We start from the raw sequence: 18,123 nt of genomic DNA, 5'->3' as shown, positions 1-18,123 counted from the left end.
CCAAGTCAAAATGTTGCCTACATTTGGTGTATCATTTTACTCCAAGAAATGCTTAATTCTGCAGGAGTTATTATTAAGGCTATGTGAGAGGGTATAAACCTACAGTCAGTGACCAAATTTCAGTTTCCATTTAACCTACAGTGGGGAAAAAAGTATTTAGTCAGCCACCAATTGTGCAAGTTCTCCAACTTAAAAAGATGAGAGAGGCCTGTAATTTTCATCATAGGTACACGTCAACTATGACAGACAAAATGAGATTTTTTTTCTCCAGAAAATCACATTGTAGGATTTTTAATGAATTTATTTGCAAATTATGGTGGAAAATAAGTATTTGGTCAATAACAAAAGTTTCTCAATACTTTGTTATATACCCTTTGTTGGCAATGACACAGGTCAAAAGTTTTCTGTAAGTCTTCACAAGGTTTTCACACACTGTTGCTGGTATTTTGGCCCATTCCTCCATGCAGATCTCCTCTAGAGCAGTGATGTTTTGGGGCTGTCGCTGGGCAACACGGACTTTCAACTCCCTCCAAAGATTTTCTATGGGGTTGAGATCTGGAGACTGGCTAGGCCACTCCAGGACCTTGAAATGCTTCTTACGAAGCCACTCCTTCGTTGCCCGGGCGGTGTGTTTGGGATCATTGTCATGCTGAAAGACCCAGCCACGTTTAATCTTCAATGCCCTTGCTGATGGAAGGAGGTTTTCACTCAAAATCTCACGATACATGGCCCCATTCATTCTTTCCTATACACGGATCAGTCGTCCTGGTCCCTTTGCAGAAAAACAGCCCCAAAGCATGATGTTTCCACCCCCATGCTTCACAGTAGGTATGGTGTTCTTTGGATGCAACTCAGCATTCTTTGTCCTCCAAACACGACGAGTTGAGTTTTTACCTAAAAGTTATATTTTGGTTTCATCTGACCATATGACATTCTCCCAATCCTCTTCTGGATCATCCAAATGCACTCTAGCAAACTTCAGACGGGCCTGGACATGTACTGGCTTAAGCAGGGGGACACGTCTGGCACTGCAGGATTTGAGTCCCTGGTGGCGTAGTGTGTTACTGATGGTAGGCTTTGTTACTTTGGTCCCAGCTCTCTGCAGGTCATTCACTAGGTCCCCCCGTGTGGTTCTGGGATTTTTGCTCACCGTTCTTGTGATCATTTTGGCCCCATGAGGTGAGATCTTGCGTGGAGCCCCAGATCGAGGGAGATTATCAGTGGTCTTGTATTGTCACGCCCTGACTCTGGGGACTCGTATTTGTTGAGTCAGGGTGTGTATTTTCTGTGTGGTATGTTCTATGTTGTATTTTCTAGGTTTAGATCTAGATCGTCTAGATCTATGTTGGCCGGTGTGGTTCCCAATCAGAGGCAGCTGTCGCTCGTTGTCTCTGATTGGGGACCATACTTAGGTAGCCTATTGGCACTAGTGGGTTGTGGGATCTTGTTCCAGTTAAGGTATGTTGTGCTGCCTTGGACTTCACGTTTCGTTTTGTTTGTTATTTTGTCGTTGTGTTTAATATTGAATAAACATGTACGCATATCACGCTGCGCCTTGGTCCGTCCCGTCGATGAACGAACGTGACATGTATGTCTTCCATTTCCTAATAATTGCTCTCACAGTTGATTTCTTCAAACCAAGCTGCTTACCTATTGCAGATTCAGTCTTCCCAGCCTGGTGCAGGTCTACAATTTTGTTTCTGGTGTCCTTTGACAGCTCTTTGGTCTTGGCCATAGTGGAGTTTGGAGTGTGACTGTTTGAGGTTGTGGACAGGTGTCTTTTATACTGATAACAAGTTCAAACAGGTGCCATTAATACAGGTAACGAGTGGAGGACAGAGGAGCCTCTTAAAGAAGAAGTTACAGGTCTGTGAGAGCCAGAAATCTTGCTTGTTTGTAGGTGACCAAATACTTATTTTCCACCATATTTTGCAAATAAATTCATAAAAAATCCTACAATGTGATTTTCTGGATTTTCTTTTCTCAATTTGTCTGTCATAGTTGACGTGTACCTATGATGAAAATTACAGGCCTCTCTCATCTTTTTAAGTGGGAGAACTTGCACAATTGGTGGCTGACTAAATACTGTTTTCCCCCACTGTAGCCTAATAAGCAAATCATTCTAAAACACTGAGAAATATGGACATTTCATCAATTACAAATGACATGACCCTCTCCTGGACTAGATTTAAAAAAGACTAAACCCTCCCCTTGACTGAAATTGAAAAAGCATGACACTCCCCCATTTTACTCCAGGTATCATTATGTACTAAACATTTTGATCCATCCCTAAGGCTGCCCTGATCTCACAACCATGACAGTGACTGCTGTGCTACAGTATCTATCAGGGTTATATTACCCAGAGATTACCCTGGGCTGCATGAAGGACCTTATTAAAAACAGTTCGTTATTGTAGTAATGTGTACAAGCAAGCCTACAAATGTACCTGTTTTAAACCTGTTTTAGACTATAATTCCCAGCCAGGATCTAACTTTTAAGTAATGACATCCAGTTAGTTGGGAAGAAGAGCCTTTTGAGGAAACTTGTCAGATGATGTGAGTTGCCTGTGTTGAGTTTGATGCCTTTGAGCCAATTCTGTGTGAGAGTGAGACTGCCATAACTCTATTTTAGGCCATAAGCAATTGACAGGACAAACATTTTCCAAAATGTGTTTTAATCCCTGAAAAAAGGACCAAAACACAGACATTGTAATAAAACAGCACAGATAATCTTGACTAGAGTGTCCTGGTTTCACTGACAGTCCATGGTTAGTCTGTCTAGTTACCTCATCATCATTTCCACCATGCACCCATGTTTTCAGGTGTATGATCTGTGATATGTGCTCCTCTCTTGTGCTCAATTGTGCATGTGTAAGAGAAGGAACCTGAAATGGATAGGCAATCCAGCACAGCTCATCATCATTAGGGGAGACCGGGGTAAGGTTGTCACACCTTTTACTCTTGTGTGTATTTCTCAGCACCAGTATATCTTACAAGACTCTTTTCAATATTAGGAGAAAGACCAAGGTCTTGGGTTGAAATGGAGAAAGTTTTTTATCCTCATAAATTATTCCAACATGGAGTTATATGTCCATCAAACACACTAGCGGGGTTGGATGTCACACCCACTGGGCACAGACGTCAATTCAGCGTCTATTCAACGTAATTTCATTGAAATGATGTGGAAACAATGTTGATTCAACCAGTGTGTGCCCAGTGGGACAGTATGGAATTGGTTGTTTGCTAGTAGCTTATGCCTTTTGTAACAGGAAATGAAGCAATATAGTATACAGTCTTAGAAATAGCCTTTCTTGGGTCAAACAATATTTCTAACAAAATTCAGCCTTTTATGCCGTGAGAATAAAATATGGCATTTTGAGTAAATTTGTGTGTGTATGCGTGTGTTTGCACCCACGTGCGTGTGTGGCAGAAAAAAATATGTGTGTGAGGGAGAGGCTACGAAAGGAGCTCTTTATAGCACAAGCACAAAAGAGCTTGGGATTTATTATAATGGAGTTGATAGTGACAACCAACCCCAACCAGCTCCCCAAAGCTAATTAAGATGCTGGTTACCACATGACTTGACCTTGGAACTCATAAATATGTTTGACATATAGCTCTCCCTTTCCTCTTTTCAACAAACATAATTGTTCATGGATACTCCCACAATTCAAACATTTACAAAGAAAATACCAATATATATATATATATATTTTACTTCCACCTATGAAAAACAAAAATTCCCCTCACCTCAATGTTTTGTCATGCTGACATGAACTGACCAGCTGGATAAATTCCTTCAAATAATTCACACATTTTTACCTTAAATTACATAGTGCCATTTAGATTGGGAGTAATAGCACTGTGACAACCAACCCGTGAGACAACCAACCCCGGTCTCCCTTACACACACACAAAACCCCACAACAAACATACATTAACTGATATAGAGCAGATCCTGAACAACCTTTCAAAATAACACACATACACAAACACACAATCAAATTAAAAACTGATGGAAGGCCAACAGTATGAAGGCCTGCTGATCTTGGCTGATAAGAGATGCAGACTTTGTCATCACTTCATGTGTCCTTCAGTTCGACTGATTGTTGAGAATCTTTAAATCACATTTCCCTGCTGTTCCCTCCTCTAGGCCTTACTCTTCTCCCTCTGCTTATTCAAGTATGAACACACTCCCCCTGCTAAGTCTCTTCTACACATTCCTGCCCAGACCTCCCACAGACTTTTTCCTCTCAGCTGTTCCAGTTGTATCCACCCTCCTTCCTCTGGGCTTCCCTTCCTCTTTTTCTGCTGTTCCGGCTGTGGCTTCCCTCCCACCTCAGTCTCTCACTGGCTGTTGCAGACGGTGCCTCCCAATTTGCCCCCGGCAGCGGCCTTCTTGCGCCTCTTGTTGAGCAGAGGGTTGCTGGAAGTGTCCAGGTCTTTGATCTTCACCTGGTCGTAATCCACACGCATGGTGGCCAAAGCACTGGTCATCTCCTCCTGGAGCACACAGAGCGTAAGGAGTTAGGGAGAGAGGGAGGGTGGGAAATAGAGAAGAAAGAGAGAGAGAAAAATAACAAGAATCAGAGTGAGGGAGGTTGTATTTTATGACAGATAAATAGGAGAAGGTAGATAGGCAGAAGATAAACCTCTGCTCTGAATATACAGCATAATAAAGAGGAGGGAATAAGCCCTCTGTTAATGAACATGGCCTCAGACCTGACTGTGATGTCTGCCTCCACTTCTGGAAGGTCAACCACTCCAGGGTCATCTCCAAAGTTTGGGAGCAATTCCATTTCACATGAATTCCACAAAAAGACAGAAATTCCACTCATTTTGAGATCTCCATGGGAACACCATGTGTAATTTTCATCATATCAACCGTATTTCAAATGTGGTCTGGATGTAAACTCAATGGCGCCGGAGGGGATGGCTGCCGTTTTACGGGCTCCTAACCATCTGTGCTATTTTGTGTGTTTTTCCGCATTGTTTGTAACTTATTTTGTACATAATGTTGCTGCTACTGTCTCTTATGACCGAAAAGAGCTTCTGGATATCAGAACAGTGATTACTCACCTCGACCTGGACTACGTTTTTTCTTTAATGAGTCCGACGCGAAGGCTTCTCCGAGACCAGGCCCAAATCCCCATCATTCACGTGAAGAAAATATGGAAATACAGGGGGCGGAGATCGGGGTGCCTTGTGAGAATTCATCGGCGAGTGGGTAACCCGCCTCTACCATTGTCAGGAGTGCTGTATGTGGAAGGTGCGGGAATCAGGCGCAGGACACAGAAGCTTCGTTCAACAGTCTTTAGTGAATCAATACGAGCAAAAGTGCCCGGAGACGAGCGATACGCACACAGGCGTAAATGAACAGGAAAAATACTAACGCGCACAACAAGTGCGAAATCCTCTCCTAAAAACCAAGGAGGGAAAACCAATACAGACACGAAGACAGAAGATCCCACCAACACTGGACCAAGCAGCGTGTCCAGGAGCCAGCGCCAGAGGTATCGCTAAAGGACATCAACCTCGACTGGGCCTGGCCCACGGGGAGGAGAGACCCCCAGAATTTTTTTAGGGGGGGGCTCACGCCGTGGACGACGGGGCAGCAGGAGGCCGCGATAGAGCGGTCCAGCGGGTTTGCAGAGGAGGCCGCCAGGTTAAGGGGGCCACTGGTCACAGAGGAGAGGGAAAGTGTAGAGGCACGGCGAGAGGTACTGGGGTGTGTTACCAGTCCGGTCCGGCCCGTTCCTGATCCCTGCGTAGGGCCAGTGGTGTGTGTCCCCAGTACGGTCCGGCCTGTTCCTGTTCCTCGCATCGAGCCTGTGGTGCGCGTCGTCAGCTCGGCCCGGCCTGTTCCTGCTCCACGCACCAAGCCTATGGTGCGCATCGTCAGCCCAGCCCGGCCTGTTCCTGCTCCACGCACCAAGCCTATGGTGCGCATCGTCAGCCCGGTTCAGCCTGTTCCTGCTCCCCACACCAAGCCAGTGGTGTGCGTCGTCAGTCCGGCACAGCCCGTGCCTGTTCCACCGGTGCCTGGTCCGGCACCGGTCAGCTGCTCCACGCCGGAGCTAGAGCAATCCGCTCCACCGGTGTTCAGTCCAGCCCCTGTGGTGTTTGGTTGGCGCGGCCGGAGTCCGCGCCTTTGGGGGGGGGGGGTACTGTCACGCCCTGGCTCTGGGGACTCTAGTATGTTGAGCCAGGGTGTGAGTTTTCATTTGTTTTTCGTTCTAGTTTTGTAGTTCTATGTTGGCCAGTGTGGTTCTCAATCAGAGGCAACGTGTATCAGCTGTTGCTTGTTGTCTCTGATTGGGAACCATACTTAAGCAGCCAGTTTTCCCACAGTGTTTGTGGGATCTTGTTCCTGTGTAGGTTTGTGTTTTGCACCTTTGGACGTCACGTATCGATTTGTTGTTTTTGTTCGTGTAATCATTATTTAATAAATATGTTCACCTTCCACACTGCGCCTTGGTCCTCTGTATCCGACGATCGTGACAACAATCTGTTCTATTGGCCAACGTGCAATCACTGGAGAGTAAACCGGATGATCTCCGTTCGAGACTATCCTACCAACGGCACATAAAAACTGTAATATCTTATGTTTCACCGAGTCGTGACTGAACGACAACATGGATAATATACAGCTGGCTGGGTTTTCCATGCATCGGCAGGACAGAACAGCTACGTCTGGTAAGATGAGGGGTGGGGGTGTCTATTTGTCAGCTGGTGCGCAATGTCTAATATTAAGGAAGTCTCGAGGTATTGCTCGTCTGAGGTAGAGTACCTCATGATAAGCTGTAGACCACACTATCTACCAAGAGAGTTTCATCTATATTATTTGTAGCCGACTATTTACCACCACAAACCGATGCTGGCACTAAGACCGCACTCAACGAGCTGTATAAGGCATTAAGCAAACAAGAAAATACTCATCCAGAAGTGGCGCTCCTAGTGGCCGGGGACTTTAATGTAGGCAAACTTAAATCTGTTTTATTTAATTACTACCAGCATGTCACATGTGCAACCAGAGGGAAACAACTCTAGACCACCTTTACTCCACACACAGCGACGCATACAAAGCTCTCCCTTGCCCTCCATTTGGCAAATCTGACCATAATTCTATCCTCCTGATTCCTACTTACAAGCAAAAACTAAAGCAGGAAGTACCAGTGACTCGCTCAATACGGAAGTGGTCAGATGACGCAGATGCTACGCTACAGGACTGTTTTGCTAGCACAGACTGGAATATGTTCTGGGATTCATCCAATGGCATTGAGGAGTATACCACCTCAGTCACCGGCTTCATCAATAAGCGCATCGACGACGTTGTCCCCACAGTGACTGTACGTACATATCTCAACCAGAAGCCATGGAATACAGGCACAAAATGCATCGAGCTAAAGGCTAGAACTGCCGCTTTCAAGGAGCGGGATACTAATCCGGACGCTTATAAGAAATCCCGCTATGCCCTCCGACGAACCATCAAACAGGCAAAGCATCAATACAGGACTAAGATTGAATCCTACTACACCGGCTCTGACACTCTTCAGATGTGGCAGGGCTTGCAAACTATTACGGACTATAAAGGGAAAACCAGCCGCGAGCTGCCCATTGACGCAAACCTACCAGACGAGCTAAAAGCCTTTTATGCTCGCTTCGAGGCAAGCAGCACTGAAGCATGCATGAAATCACCAGCTGTTCCGGACGACTATGTGATCACGCTCTACGTTGCCGATTTGTGAGCAAGACCTTTAAACAGGTCAACATTTACAAGGCAGCGGGGCCAGACGGATTATCAGGACAAGTACTCAGAGCATGCGCGGACCAACTGGCAAGTGTCTTCACTGACATTTTCAACCTCTCCCTGACCGAGTCTGTAATACCTACATGTTTCAAACAGACCACCATAGTCCCTGTGCCCAAGAAAGCGAAGGTAACCTGCCTAAATGACTACTGCCCCGTAGCAATGACGTCGGTAGCCATGAAGTGCTTTGAAAGGCTGGTCATGGCTCACATCAACACCATCATCCCGGAAACCCTAGACCCACTCCAATTTGCATACCGCCCCAACAGATCCACAGATGACGCAATCTCAATCGCACTCCACACTGCCCTTTCCCACCTGGACAAAAGGAACACCTATGTGAGAATGCTGTTCATTGACTACAGCTCGGCATTCAACATCATAGTGCCCACAAAGCTCATCACTAAGCTAAGGACCCTGGGACTAAACACCTCCCTCTGCAACTGGATCTTGGACTTCCTGTGGTAAGGGTAGGCAACAACACATCTGCCACGCTGATCCTCAACACGGGGGCCCCTCAGGGGTGCGCGCTTAGTCCCCTCCTGTACTCCCTGTTCACCCACGACTGCGTGGCCAAGCACGACTCCAACAACATCATTACGTTTGCTGTCGACACAACAGTGGTAGGCCTGATCACCGACAACGATGAGACAGCCTATAAGGAGGAGGTCAAAGACCAGTGTGGTGCCAGGACAACAACCTCTCCGTCAATGTGAGCAAGACAAAGGAGATGATCGTGGACTACAGGAAAAGGAGGGCCGAACATGCCCCAATTCACATCGGCGGGGCTGCAGTGGAGCGGGTCAAGAATTTCAAGTTCCTTGGTTTCCACATCACCAACAAACTATCATGGTCCAAACACACCAAGACAGTCGTAAAGAGGGCACGACAACACCTTTTCCCCCTCAGGAGACTGAAAAGATTTGGCATGGGTCCCCAGATCCTCAACAATTTCTACAGCTGCACCATCGAGTGCATCCTGACCGGTTGCATCACCGCCTGGAATGGCAACTGCTCGGCATCTGACCGTAAGGCGCTACAGAGGGTAGTGCGTATGGCCCAGTACATCACTGAGGCCAAGCTTCCTGCCATCCAGGTGGTGTCAGAGGAAAGACTCCAGTCACCCAAGTCATAGACTGTTCTCTCTGCTACCGCACGGCAAGCGGTACCGGAGCGCCAAGTCTAGGTCCAAAAGTCTCCTTAACAGCTTCTACCCCCAAACAATAAGACTGCTGAACAATTAATCAAATGGCCACCCGGACTATTTACCTTGACCCCCCCTTTGTTTTTACACTGCTGCTACTCGCTGTTTATTATCTATGCATAGTCACTTTACCCCTACCTACATGTACAAATTACCTCGACTAACCTGTACCCCAGCACATTGACTCGGTACCGGTACCCCTGTATTAGCCTCGTTATTGTTATTTTATTGTGTTACTTTTTATTTAAAAATTTACTTTTGTTTATTTAGTAAATATTTTCTTAACTCTATTTCTTGAACTGCATTGTTGGTTAAGGGCTTGTAAGTCAGCATTTCACGGTAAGGTCTACACCTGTAGTCGGCGCATGTGACAAATACAATTTGATTTGATTTGATTTGGTTCTGCTGATCCTGGGAAGAGATGTAAGTCCCTAGATGGCCAGAAGGTGTCAGTGTTGGTCTGATTCTGACCTTCACGTCGTCCCACATCTCTCTGTCCTCAGTCAGGACCCGCGTGGTGTGGAGCGGTGTGGAGGGAACAACCATGGACTGCTGCAAAGACAGAACACAGACACACCATCAGGCATGAGATTACAGACTGACATTCATTAACTGATGCACGTTTTCACACACAAACGCACACACACTCACATTGATCCAGGGGTGGTTCATAAACTGTGTGATGGTCATTCTCTCGTTGGGGTCTGTCTTCAGCAGCTGATTGATCAACTGTTTGGCTGGAAGAGGAGAAGCAATATGAGGAAAGAGGTCAACATTCAATGAAAAACACACATTTACGCATGCTTACATATGCGTTAACAATCAAGTCAACAATCAACTCCTTTGTTTTGCTGACATTGAAGGAGAGGTTGTCGTCCTGGCACCACAATGCCAGTTCATTTACTTCCTCCCTATAGGCTGACTAGTCGTTGTTGGTTATCAGGCGTACAATCGTGGTGTCGTCAGCAAACTTGATGATGCAGTTGGTGTCGTGTAAAGCCACGCAGTTGTGGGTGAACAGGGAGTACAGCAGAGGGCTGAGGACACACCCCTGGGGGGGCCCTGTGTTAAGAGTCAGTGTGGAGGAGGTGTTGTTGTCCATCCTCACACCCTGTGGTCTGCCCGTCAGGAAGTCCAGGATCCAGTTGCAGAGGGTGGTGTCCAGACCCAGGGCTCTGAGCTTGGTGTCGAGCTTGGAGGGAACAATAGTGTTGAATGCTGAACTGTAGTCAATGAACAGCGTGTTTGTGTTGTCCAAATGTGTTACGGACGTGTGAATAGTGATGGAAATGGCATCTTCCATGGATCTGTTGGAGCGGTAGGCAAATTGGACTGGGTCCAGTGTTCCTGGTATGCTCCCCTTGATGTGGGCCATGACCAGCCTCTCAAAGCACTTCATGATGACCGGGGTGAGTGCGATGGGGCAATAGTCATTTGGTCATGTCACCTTGTTTTTCTTGGGCACTGGGACGATGGTGTTCTCCTTGAAGCAGGTGGGGACTCCACTTGGGACAAGGACAGGTTGAAAATGTCAGAGAAGACGCCTGCCAGCTGGTCAGCACACACTCTGAGGACACGGCCAGGGATGCCATATGGGCTGGTGGCTTCGTGAGTATTCACTCTTTTGAGAGTTCTTCTCACGTCAGCCTCGTAGAGCGAAAGCACCTAGTCGTCCGGAGCAAGAGTTCCTGGACAGCTTGGAATTGTCTGCCTCGAAGTGAGCATAGAATGTGTTAAGCTCGCCTGGGAGGGTGGGCACCACACAGCTGGATTTGCCTTTGTAGTTCGTGATTGTCTGTAGTCCTTGTCACATGCGACGCGAGCCTGAGTTGTCGAACATCAATTTAAGTTTGAGTCTGTATTGTCTTTTTGAATCCCTAACTGATTTGCGGAGCTCGTACCTGCTTGCCTTGTACGCGTCGCATGCCACCGAGTCATCGAGGTTCATCCAGGGTTTTTGGTTGGGGAATGTCCGGATTGCTATTGAGGGTACAACATCATCAACGCATTTTCTAATGAAGCCTGTGACTGACGACGGATATTCCTCAATGTTGATGGATGAGTCCAGGGTGGATGAATATTTGAACATATTCCAATCAGTATTCTCAAAACAGTCCTGTAGCATTGAGTCTGCCTCCTCTTGAGTGGTCGTCACTAGTTACCACAGCCACAAAGTCAGAAGACCCGCCTACTCGACCAATCAGATGAGGGAGTGTGATGACGCGTATACACACCATATACACACTCACACACACTACATTCACACTCCCACACAAAACCCACACACATTCACATACACTACATATGCACACACACTCACACACACACACACACAACACACGCACGCATACCGACACAATACAAACATACATACATATTACACACACACATACACACACGCATGCACACACACACACACACTTTTACACTAATTATTTGCTGCTGCTACTCTTATTATTATCTATCCTGATGCCTAGTCACTTTACCCTGCCTTCATGTACATATCTACCTCAAATTCCTCGTACCTCTGCACATTGATCTGGTACTGGTACTCCCTGTATATAGCTCCATTCTTGTGTATTTTATTTTGTTCCTCTTGTGTTACTATTTTATTTGTATTATAATTTTTAAACTCTGCATCGTTGGATAGGGCTCGTAAGCAAGCATTTCACGGTAATGTCTACATCGGTTGTATTCGGCGAATGTGACAAATAACATTTTATTTTATTTGATGCCGGCTCAGAAGGCCCCGCCTACCCAACCAATCAGATGAGGGAGTGTTCTTGGTTGCGGGAAGCGCCACATTCTTGAAATGGCATATCTCAAGTTCAAATTTGAGTACTAAATAACTAAATACATTTGGGAACAAGAAATGGCAACATCACTAAAATTCATAACATTGAGAAAGGACAAAAGTTTTGGGCAAAGGGGTAAGTTGGCTTTATTTTTTATTTTTTAGATAACTAGTAGCTCACTTTTGCTACTCTCATCTATAATGAGCTAGCTAGCTAGCATAAGGGATTCCATTCCAAGCACAGATAAGTTGTTCTATTTGATACTATTCATTCTAATAGTAATAAACTCAGCAAAAAAAGAAACTTCCTCTCACTGTCAACTGCGTTTATTTTCAGCAAACTTAACATATGTCAATATTTGTATGAACATAACAAGATTCAACAACTGAGACATAAACTGAACAAGTTCCACAGACATGTGACTAACAGAAATTGAATAATGTGTCCCTGAACAAAGGGGTGGTCAAAATCAAAAGTAACAGTCAGTATCTGGTGTGGCCAGATAGGATATCTCTGCATTAAGTACTGCAGTGCATCTCCTCCTCATGGACTGCACCAGATTTGCCAGTTCTTGCTGTGAGATGTTACCCCACTCTTCCACCAAGGCACCTGCAAGTTCCCAGACATTTCTGGGGGGAATGGCCCTAGCCCTCACCCTCCGATCCAACAGGTCCCAGACGTGCTCAATGGGATTGAAATCCGGGCTCTTCGCTGGCCATGGCAGAACATTGACATTCCTGTCTTGCAGGAAATCACGCACAGAACGAGCAGTATGGCTGGTGGCATTGTCATGCTGGAGGGTCATGTCAGGATGAGCCTGCAGGAAAGGTACCACATGTGGGAGGAGCATGTCTTCCCTGTAACGCACAGCGTTGAGATTGCCTGCATTGACAACAAGCTCAGTCCGATGATGCTGTGACACACCGCCCCAGACCATGATGGACCCTCCACCTCCAACTCGATCCCACTCCAGAGTACAGGCCTCGGTGTAACGCTCATTCCTTCGACGATAAGCGCGAATCCGACCATCACCCCTGGTGAGACAAAACCGCGACTCGTGTGAAGAGCACTTTTTGCCAGTCCTGTCTGGTCCAGCGATGGTGGGTTTGTGCCCATAGGCAACATTGTTGCCAGTGATGTCTGGTGAGGACCTGCCTTACAACAGGCCTACAAGCCCTCAATCCAGCCTCTCTCAGCCTATTGCGGACAGTCTGAGCACTGATGGAGAGATTGTGCATTCCTGGTGTAACTCGGGCAGTTGTTGTTGCCATCCTGTACCTGTCCCGCAGGTGTGATGTTCGGATGTACCGATCCTGTGCAGGTGTTGTTACACCTGGTCTGCCACTGCGAGGTCGATCAGCTGTCCGTCCTGTCTCCCTGTAGCGCTGTCTTAGGCGTCTCGCAGTACGGACATTGCAATTTATTGCCCTGGCCACATCTGCAGTCCTCATGCCTCCTTGCAGCATGCCTAAGGCACGTTCACGCAGATGAGCAGGGACCCTGGGCATCTTTCTTTTGGTGTTTTTCAGAGTCAGTAGAAAGGCTGTTAGTGTCTTAACGACCGTTCCACAGGTGCATGTTCATTAATTGTTTATGGTTCATTGAACAAGCATGGGAAACAGTGTTTAAACCCTTTACAATGAAGATCTGTAAAGTTATTCAGATTTTTACTAATTATCTTTGAAAGACAGGGTCCTGAAAAAGGGACGTTTCTTTTTTTGCTGAGTTGATATCTTATTCTTGACATTCAACAGATGTACAGCCTTTGGCAGGAAAAGAACTCAGTTGGGAGAGTACAAGTCTCCCATTCAGTGGTGTTCCCTTTCAAGCTGTTAGCATGAAGACATATGAATACCACCAGGGAAAGACAGACAAACAAAAGCCAAAGCCAAATATGCTGCTGAAATTAACAAGGCAGTAAGTTCAAAGACAGATAACTGTAATTTATACCATACACTTTTAAAACATTAATTTCATTTTAATAATGTTGAAGTACTAACTAACAATGGAATGTTCCTCAATTCAATTTAAGAAGATGGGACTTTAAATGGGTGTCCCAACTCTGTGGTCACTAAAGATCCCATGGCACTTATTGCAAGAGTATATAATTGGGGATAGAGTGGTGAGTTTCCCCGTACACTGTTAAGAGCTTTGGGTGTCTAGAAAAGTGCCATTTAAGTCCAATTGGTTATTATTATTATTAAATGTTTTGCCATCTTCCCTAGCTTGAAGACCATGCCTTTGTACAGAGCTGGAAACTGGTACAAAATACCAAAATGGTGGACTGCATGGCTATAATAAACAAACATCGCCCACGTTATCTGCTTTCCTGGTTTTAAGGTAAATATGAAAAAGTATATCAAGGTCTAGGCCTACTGTTGGTCAAAGTCTAAGGCTCCGTTTACACAGGCAGTCCAATTCCAATTATGGGCAAAACAGCTGATCTGATGGTCAAAACTGATCTGATGTAAACTCAGCCAAAGCTGGGACCGAGAGACTGAAAAACAGCTTCTATCTCAAGGCCATCAGACTGTTAAACCCAGTACCCTGCCCTGAACTTAGTCACTGTCACTAGCCGCCTACCACCCGGTTACTCAACTCTGCACCTTAGAGGCTGCTGCCCTATGTACATAGACATGGAATCACTGGTCACTTTAATTATGGAACACTGGTCACTTTAATAATGTTTACATACTGTTTTACTCATTTCATATGTATATACTGTATTCTAGTCAATGCCATCCTATTCAACTATTGCTATATATATACTATTCTATGCTACGTATTCTACAGATATACAAAATATTCTATCAACATACACTGCCTTCGGAAAGTATTCAGACCCCTTGACCTTTTCTAGATTTTGTTACGTTACAGCCTTATTCTAAAATGGATTAAATCATTTTTTTTTCTCCCCTCATCAATCTATACACAATACCACATAATGACAAAGCAAAAACAGATTTTTATAAATGTTTGCAAATGTATTTAAAAAAAAAACGAAAATATAACATTTACATAATTATTCAGCCCCTTTACTCAGTACTTTGTTGAAGCATCATTGGCAGCAATTACAGCCTTGAGTCTTCGTGGGTATGACGCTACAAGCTTGGCACACCTGTATTTGGGGTGTTTCTCCCATTCCTCTCTGCAGATCCTCTCAAGCTCTGTCAGGTTGGATGGAGAGCGTCACTGCACAGATATTTTCAGGTCTCTCCAGAGATGTTCAATCTGGCTGGGCCACTCAAGGACATTCAGAGACTTGTCCCGAAGCCTCTCCTGCGTTGTCTTGGCTGTGTGCTTAGGGTTGTTGTCCTGTTGGAAGGTGAACCTTCGCCCCAGTCTGAGGTCCTGAGCGCTCTGGAGCAGGTTTTCATCAAGGATATCTCTATACTTTGCTCCGTTCATCTTTCCCTCGATCCTGACTAGTCTCCCAGTCATTGCCGCTGAAAAACAACCCCACAGCATGATGCTGCCACCACCATGATTCACCGTATGGATCATGCCAGGTTTCCTCAAGACGTGACGCTTGGCATTCAGGCCAAAGAGTTAAATCTTGGTTTCATCAAACTAGATAATCTTGTTTCTCATGTTCTGAGAGTCTTTAAGTGCCTTTTGGCAAACTCCAAGCGGGCTCTAATGTGCCTTTTACTGAGGAGCGGCTTCCGTCTGGCCATTCTACCATAAAGGCCTGATTGGTGGAGTGCTGCAGAGATGGTTGTCCTTCTGGATGGTTCTCCCATCTCTACAGAGGAACTCTGAAGCTCTGTCAGAGTGACCATCGGGTTCTTGGTCACCTCCCTGACCAAGGCCCTTCTCCCCTGATTGGTCAGTTTGGCTGGGCGGCCAGCTCTAGGAAGAGTCTTGGTGGTTCCAAACTTCTTCCATTTAAGAATGATGGAGGCCACTGTGTTCTTGGGGACCTTCAATGATGCATACATGTTTTGGTACCCTTCCCCAGATCTGTCCCTCGACACAATCCTGTCTCGGAGCTCTACGGACTATTCCTTCGACCTCATGGCTTGGTTTTTACTCTGACATACACTGTCAACTGTAGGACCTAATATAGACAGGTGTGTGCCTTTCCAAATCATGTCCAATCAATTGAATTTACCACAGGTGGACTCCAATCAAGTTATCTGAATACTTATGTAAATAAGGTATTTCTGTTTTTTATTTTTAAGAAATGTGCAAACATTTCTAAAGACCTGTTTTCACTTTGTTATTATGTGGTAGATTGATGAGAGATTTTTTTTGGGATACATTTTAGAAAAAGGCTGTAACGTAACAAAATGTGGAAAAAGTCAAGGGGTCTGAATACTTTCCGAATGCACTGTACTGTCCATAATGTCTATAATGTCTATACATCCTATCACATATATATATTTATACTCTGGACTCCAACATTGTTCGTCCTAATATTGATATATTTCTTAATTCCATTATTTTACTTTTAGATCTGTGTGTATTGTTGTGAATTGTTAGATATTACTGCACTACTGGAGCTAGGAACACAAGCATTTCGCTACACCCGCAATAGCATATGCTAAATATGTGTATGCGACCAATAACATTTTATTTTATTTTATTTACATAATAATAGTACACATCTAACAAATACCACATTATTTGATGTGTAGATTGAGGAAAGTACAGTGCGCTCTAAAAAGGAGACCTCCCAGCTCTGAAGTCAGCACTAAGTGAAAAACCCAGCTCAGTGAAGGCTAGACCCAGCGCCAGGATAAAGGGACTAAGGAGGCAGTTGAAATCGGCGAAGGGGCAAAATGTTTTGGGGTTCTTGCATTGGAATTATATTGAATCACGCTATACCACAATAAAACTTAAAGTTCAAATGCAGAGACTCCGAGATCATTGAGTGCTTTTGAAATCTGTAGCCTATCTCTGCTGCACTGTATCAGCACAATGGACAGTGCCCTACAGCTAGGCTGTTTTGGCCTAAAAAACAATGCAGCTATTGGAGTAAACCTATTTTGACACATAACTATGAGTAAGGGCAAACATCATGATAAGCTTGCAAGCTGAGATTGAATAAGACATCCGATTACCACTTTGCATTTAGAACGTTTGGTTTTATTATAGCTAATAAAATGCTGTGTTCAAAACATGCATACCCGTCATCACACCCCCTCGTCTAATTGGTCTTTGCCTGAGAACCGTAAACCGGCATATGTGTCATCACCAGTGGTGGAAAAAGTACTAAATTGCCATATTTGAGTAAAAGTAAAGATACCATAATAGAAAATGGCTCAAGTAAAAGTTAAAGTCACCCAGTAAAATACTACTTGAGTAAAAGTCTAAAATTATTTGGTTTTCAAAAGTAAATGGAATTGCTAAAATATACTTAAGTATCAAAAGTAAAAGTATAAATCAATTCAAATTCCTTATATTAGGCAAACCAGATGGCAAATTATTATATATATATATATTTTTTTGTTGCATTTTCAGATAGCCAGGGGCACACTCCAACACAATTTACAAATTAAGCATTTGTGTTTAGTGAGTCCGCCAGATCAGAGGCAGTAGGAATGACCAGGGATGTTCTCTTGATACGTGCATGAATTGGACCATTTTCCTGTCACAATGTAACAAGTACTTTTGGGTGTCAGGGAAAATGTATGGAGTAAAAAGTACATAATTTTTTTTAGGAATGTAGTGAAGTAAAAGTAAAAGTGGGTAAAAATATAAATAGTAAAGTAAAGTACAGATACCCCCAAAACACTACTTAAGTTGTACTTTCAAGTATTTTTACATAAATACTTTACACCACTGGTCATCACATTCCCTCATCTGATTGGTCAAGTAGGCGGGCCTAATGACTTTGTGGGTGGTAACTAGTGACGACCCTCTTGAGTTGCTGCTTGTAGGCGAGGAGTAGGAACAGAGCGATGTGATCTGATTGGCCGAAGTGGGGGCGGGGAATGGCTTTGTACGTGTTACGGATGTTTGTATATACATGGTCCAGCACGTTGTTTCCTCTCGTGGGGAAGGATACATGTTGGTGACATCTTGGAAGAATGTGTTTTAAAACATGCTTGGTTAAAATCACCTGCAACAATAAAGACTGATTCTTGCTGGCTAATGTTCTTGTACAGTTCGTTGTGTGCTGCCTTGGTGTTTCAGGGTTTTCTCTGCCATTTCAATCCTTGGGCGGTCCAAACAGTGTACTTTTTAAACATTTTATAATTATATTTCCGGGATGGAAAAACAATTTCAGTGTAAACTTGAACCAGATATAATTTATGTAGAAAAGACACTGGACCTATATATTTTTTATAATCTTTGAGAACTAACCAT

At 44.7% G+C, this 18,123-nt stretch overlaps 1 protein-coding gene across 1 annotated transcript in view; it reads right to left on the bottom strand.

Moving 5' to 3' along the window:
* Positions 1–3,034: 3,034 nt before the first annotated feature.
* Positions 3,035–18,123, bottom strand: part of LOC311138767 (MAP kinase-activated protein kinase 3-like) — a 44,585-nt gene continuing 29,496 nt past the window's right edge. The window contains exons 8-10 of the mRNA XM_084173585.1: positions 9,665–9,750; positions 9,485–9,565; positions 3,035–4,502 (exon numbers count right to left, since the gene is read on the bottom strand). Coding sequence (XP_084029711.1) covers positions 4,347–4,502; positions 9,485–9,565; positions 9,665–9,750 — 323 coding nt within the window. The 3' untranslated portion in view covers positions 3,035–4,346. The remainder of the gene's footprint in view (positions 4,503–9,484; positions 9,566–9,664; positions 9,751–18,123) is intronic.

The sequence above is a fragment of the Coregonus lavaretus genome (assembly GCF_964263955.1).
Source record: "Coregonus lavaretus genome assembly, chromosome: 12".
Lineage (NCBI taxonomy): Eukaryota > Metazoa > Chordata > Actinopteri > Salmoniformes > Salmonidae > Coregonus > Coregonus lavaretus.
The sequence above is the reverse complement of the archived record's forward strand: the minus strand, read 5'-3'. Positions and strand labels throughout refer to the sequence as shown.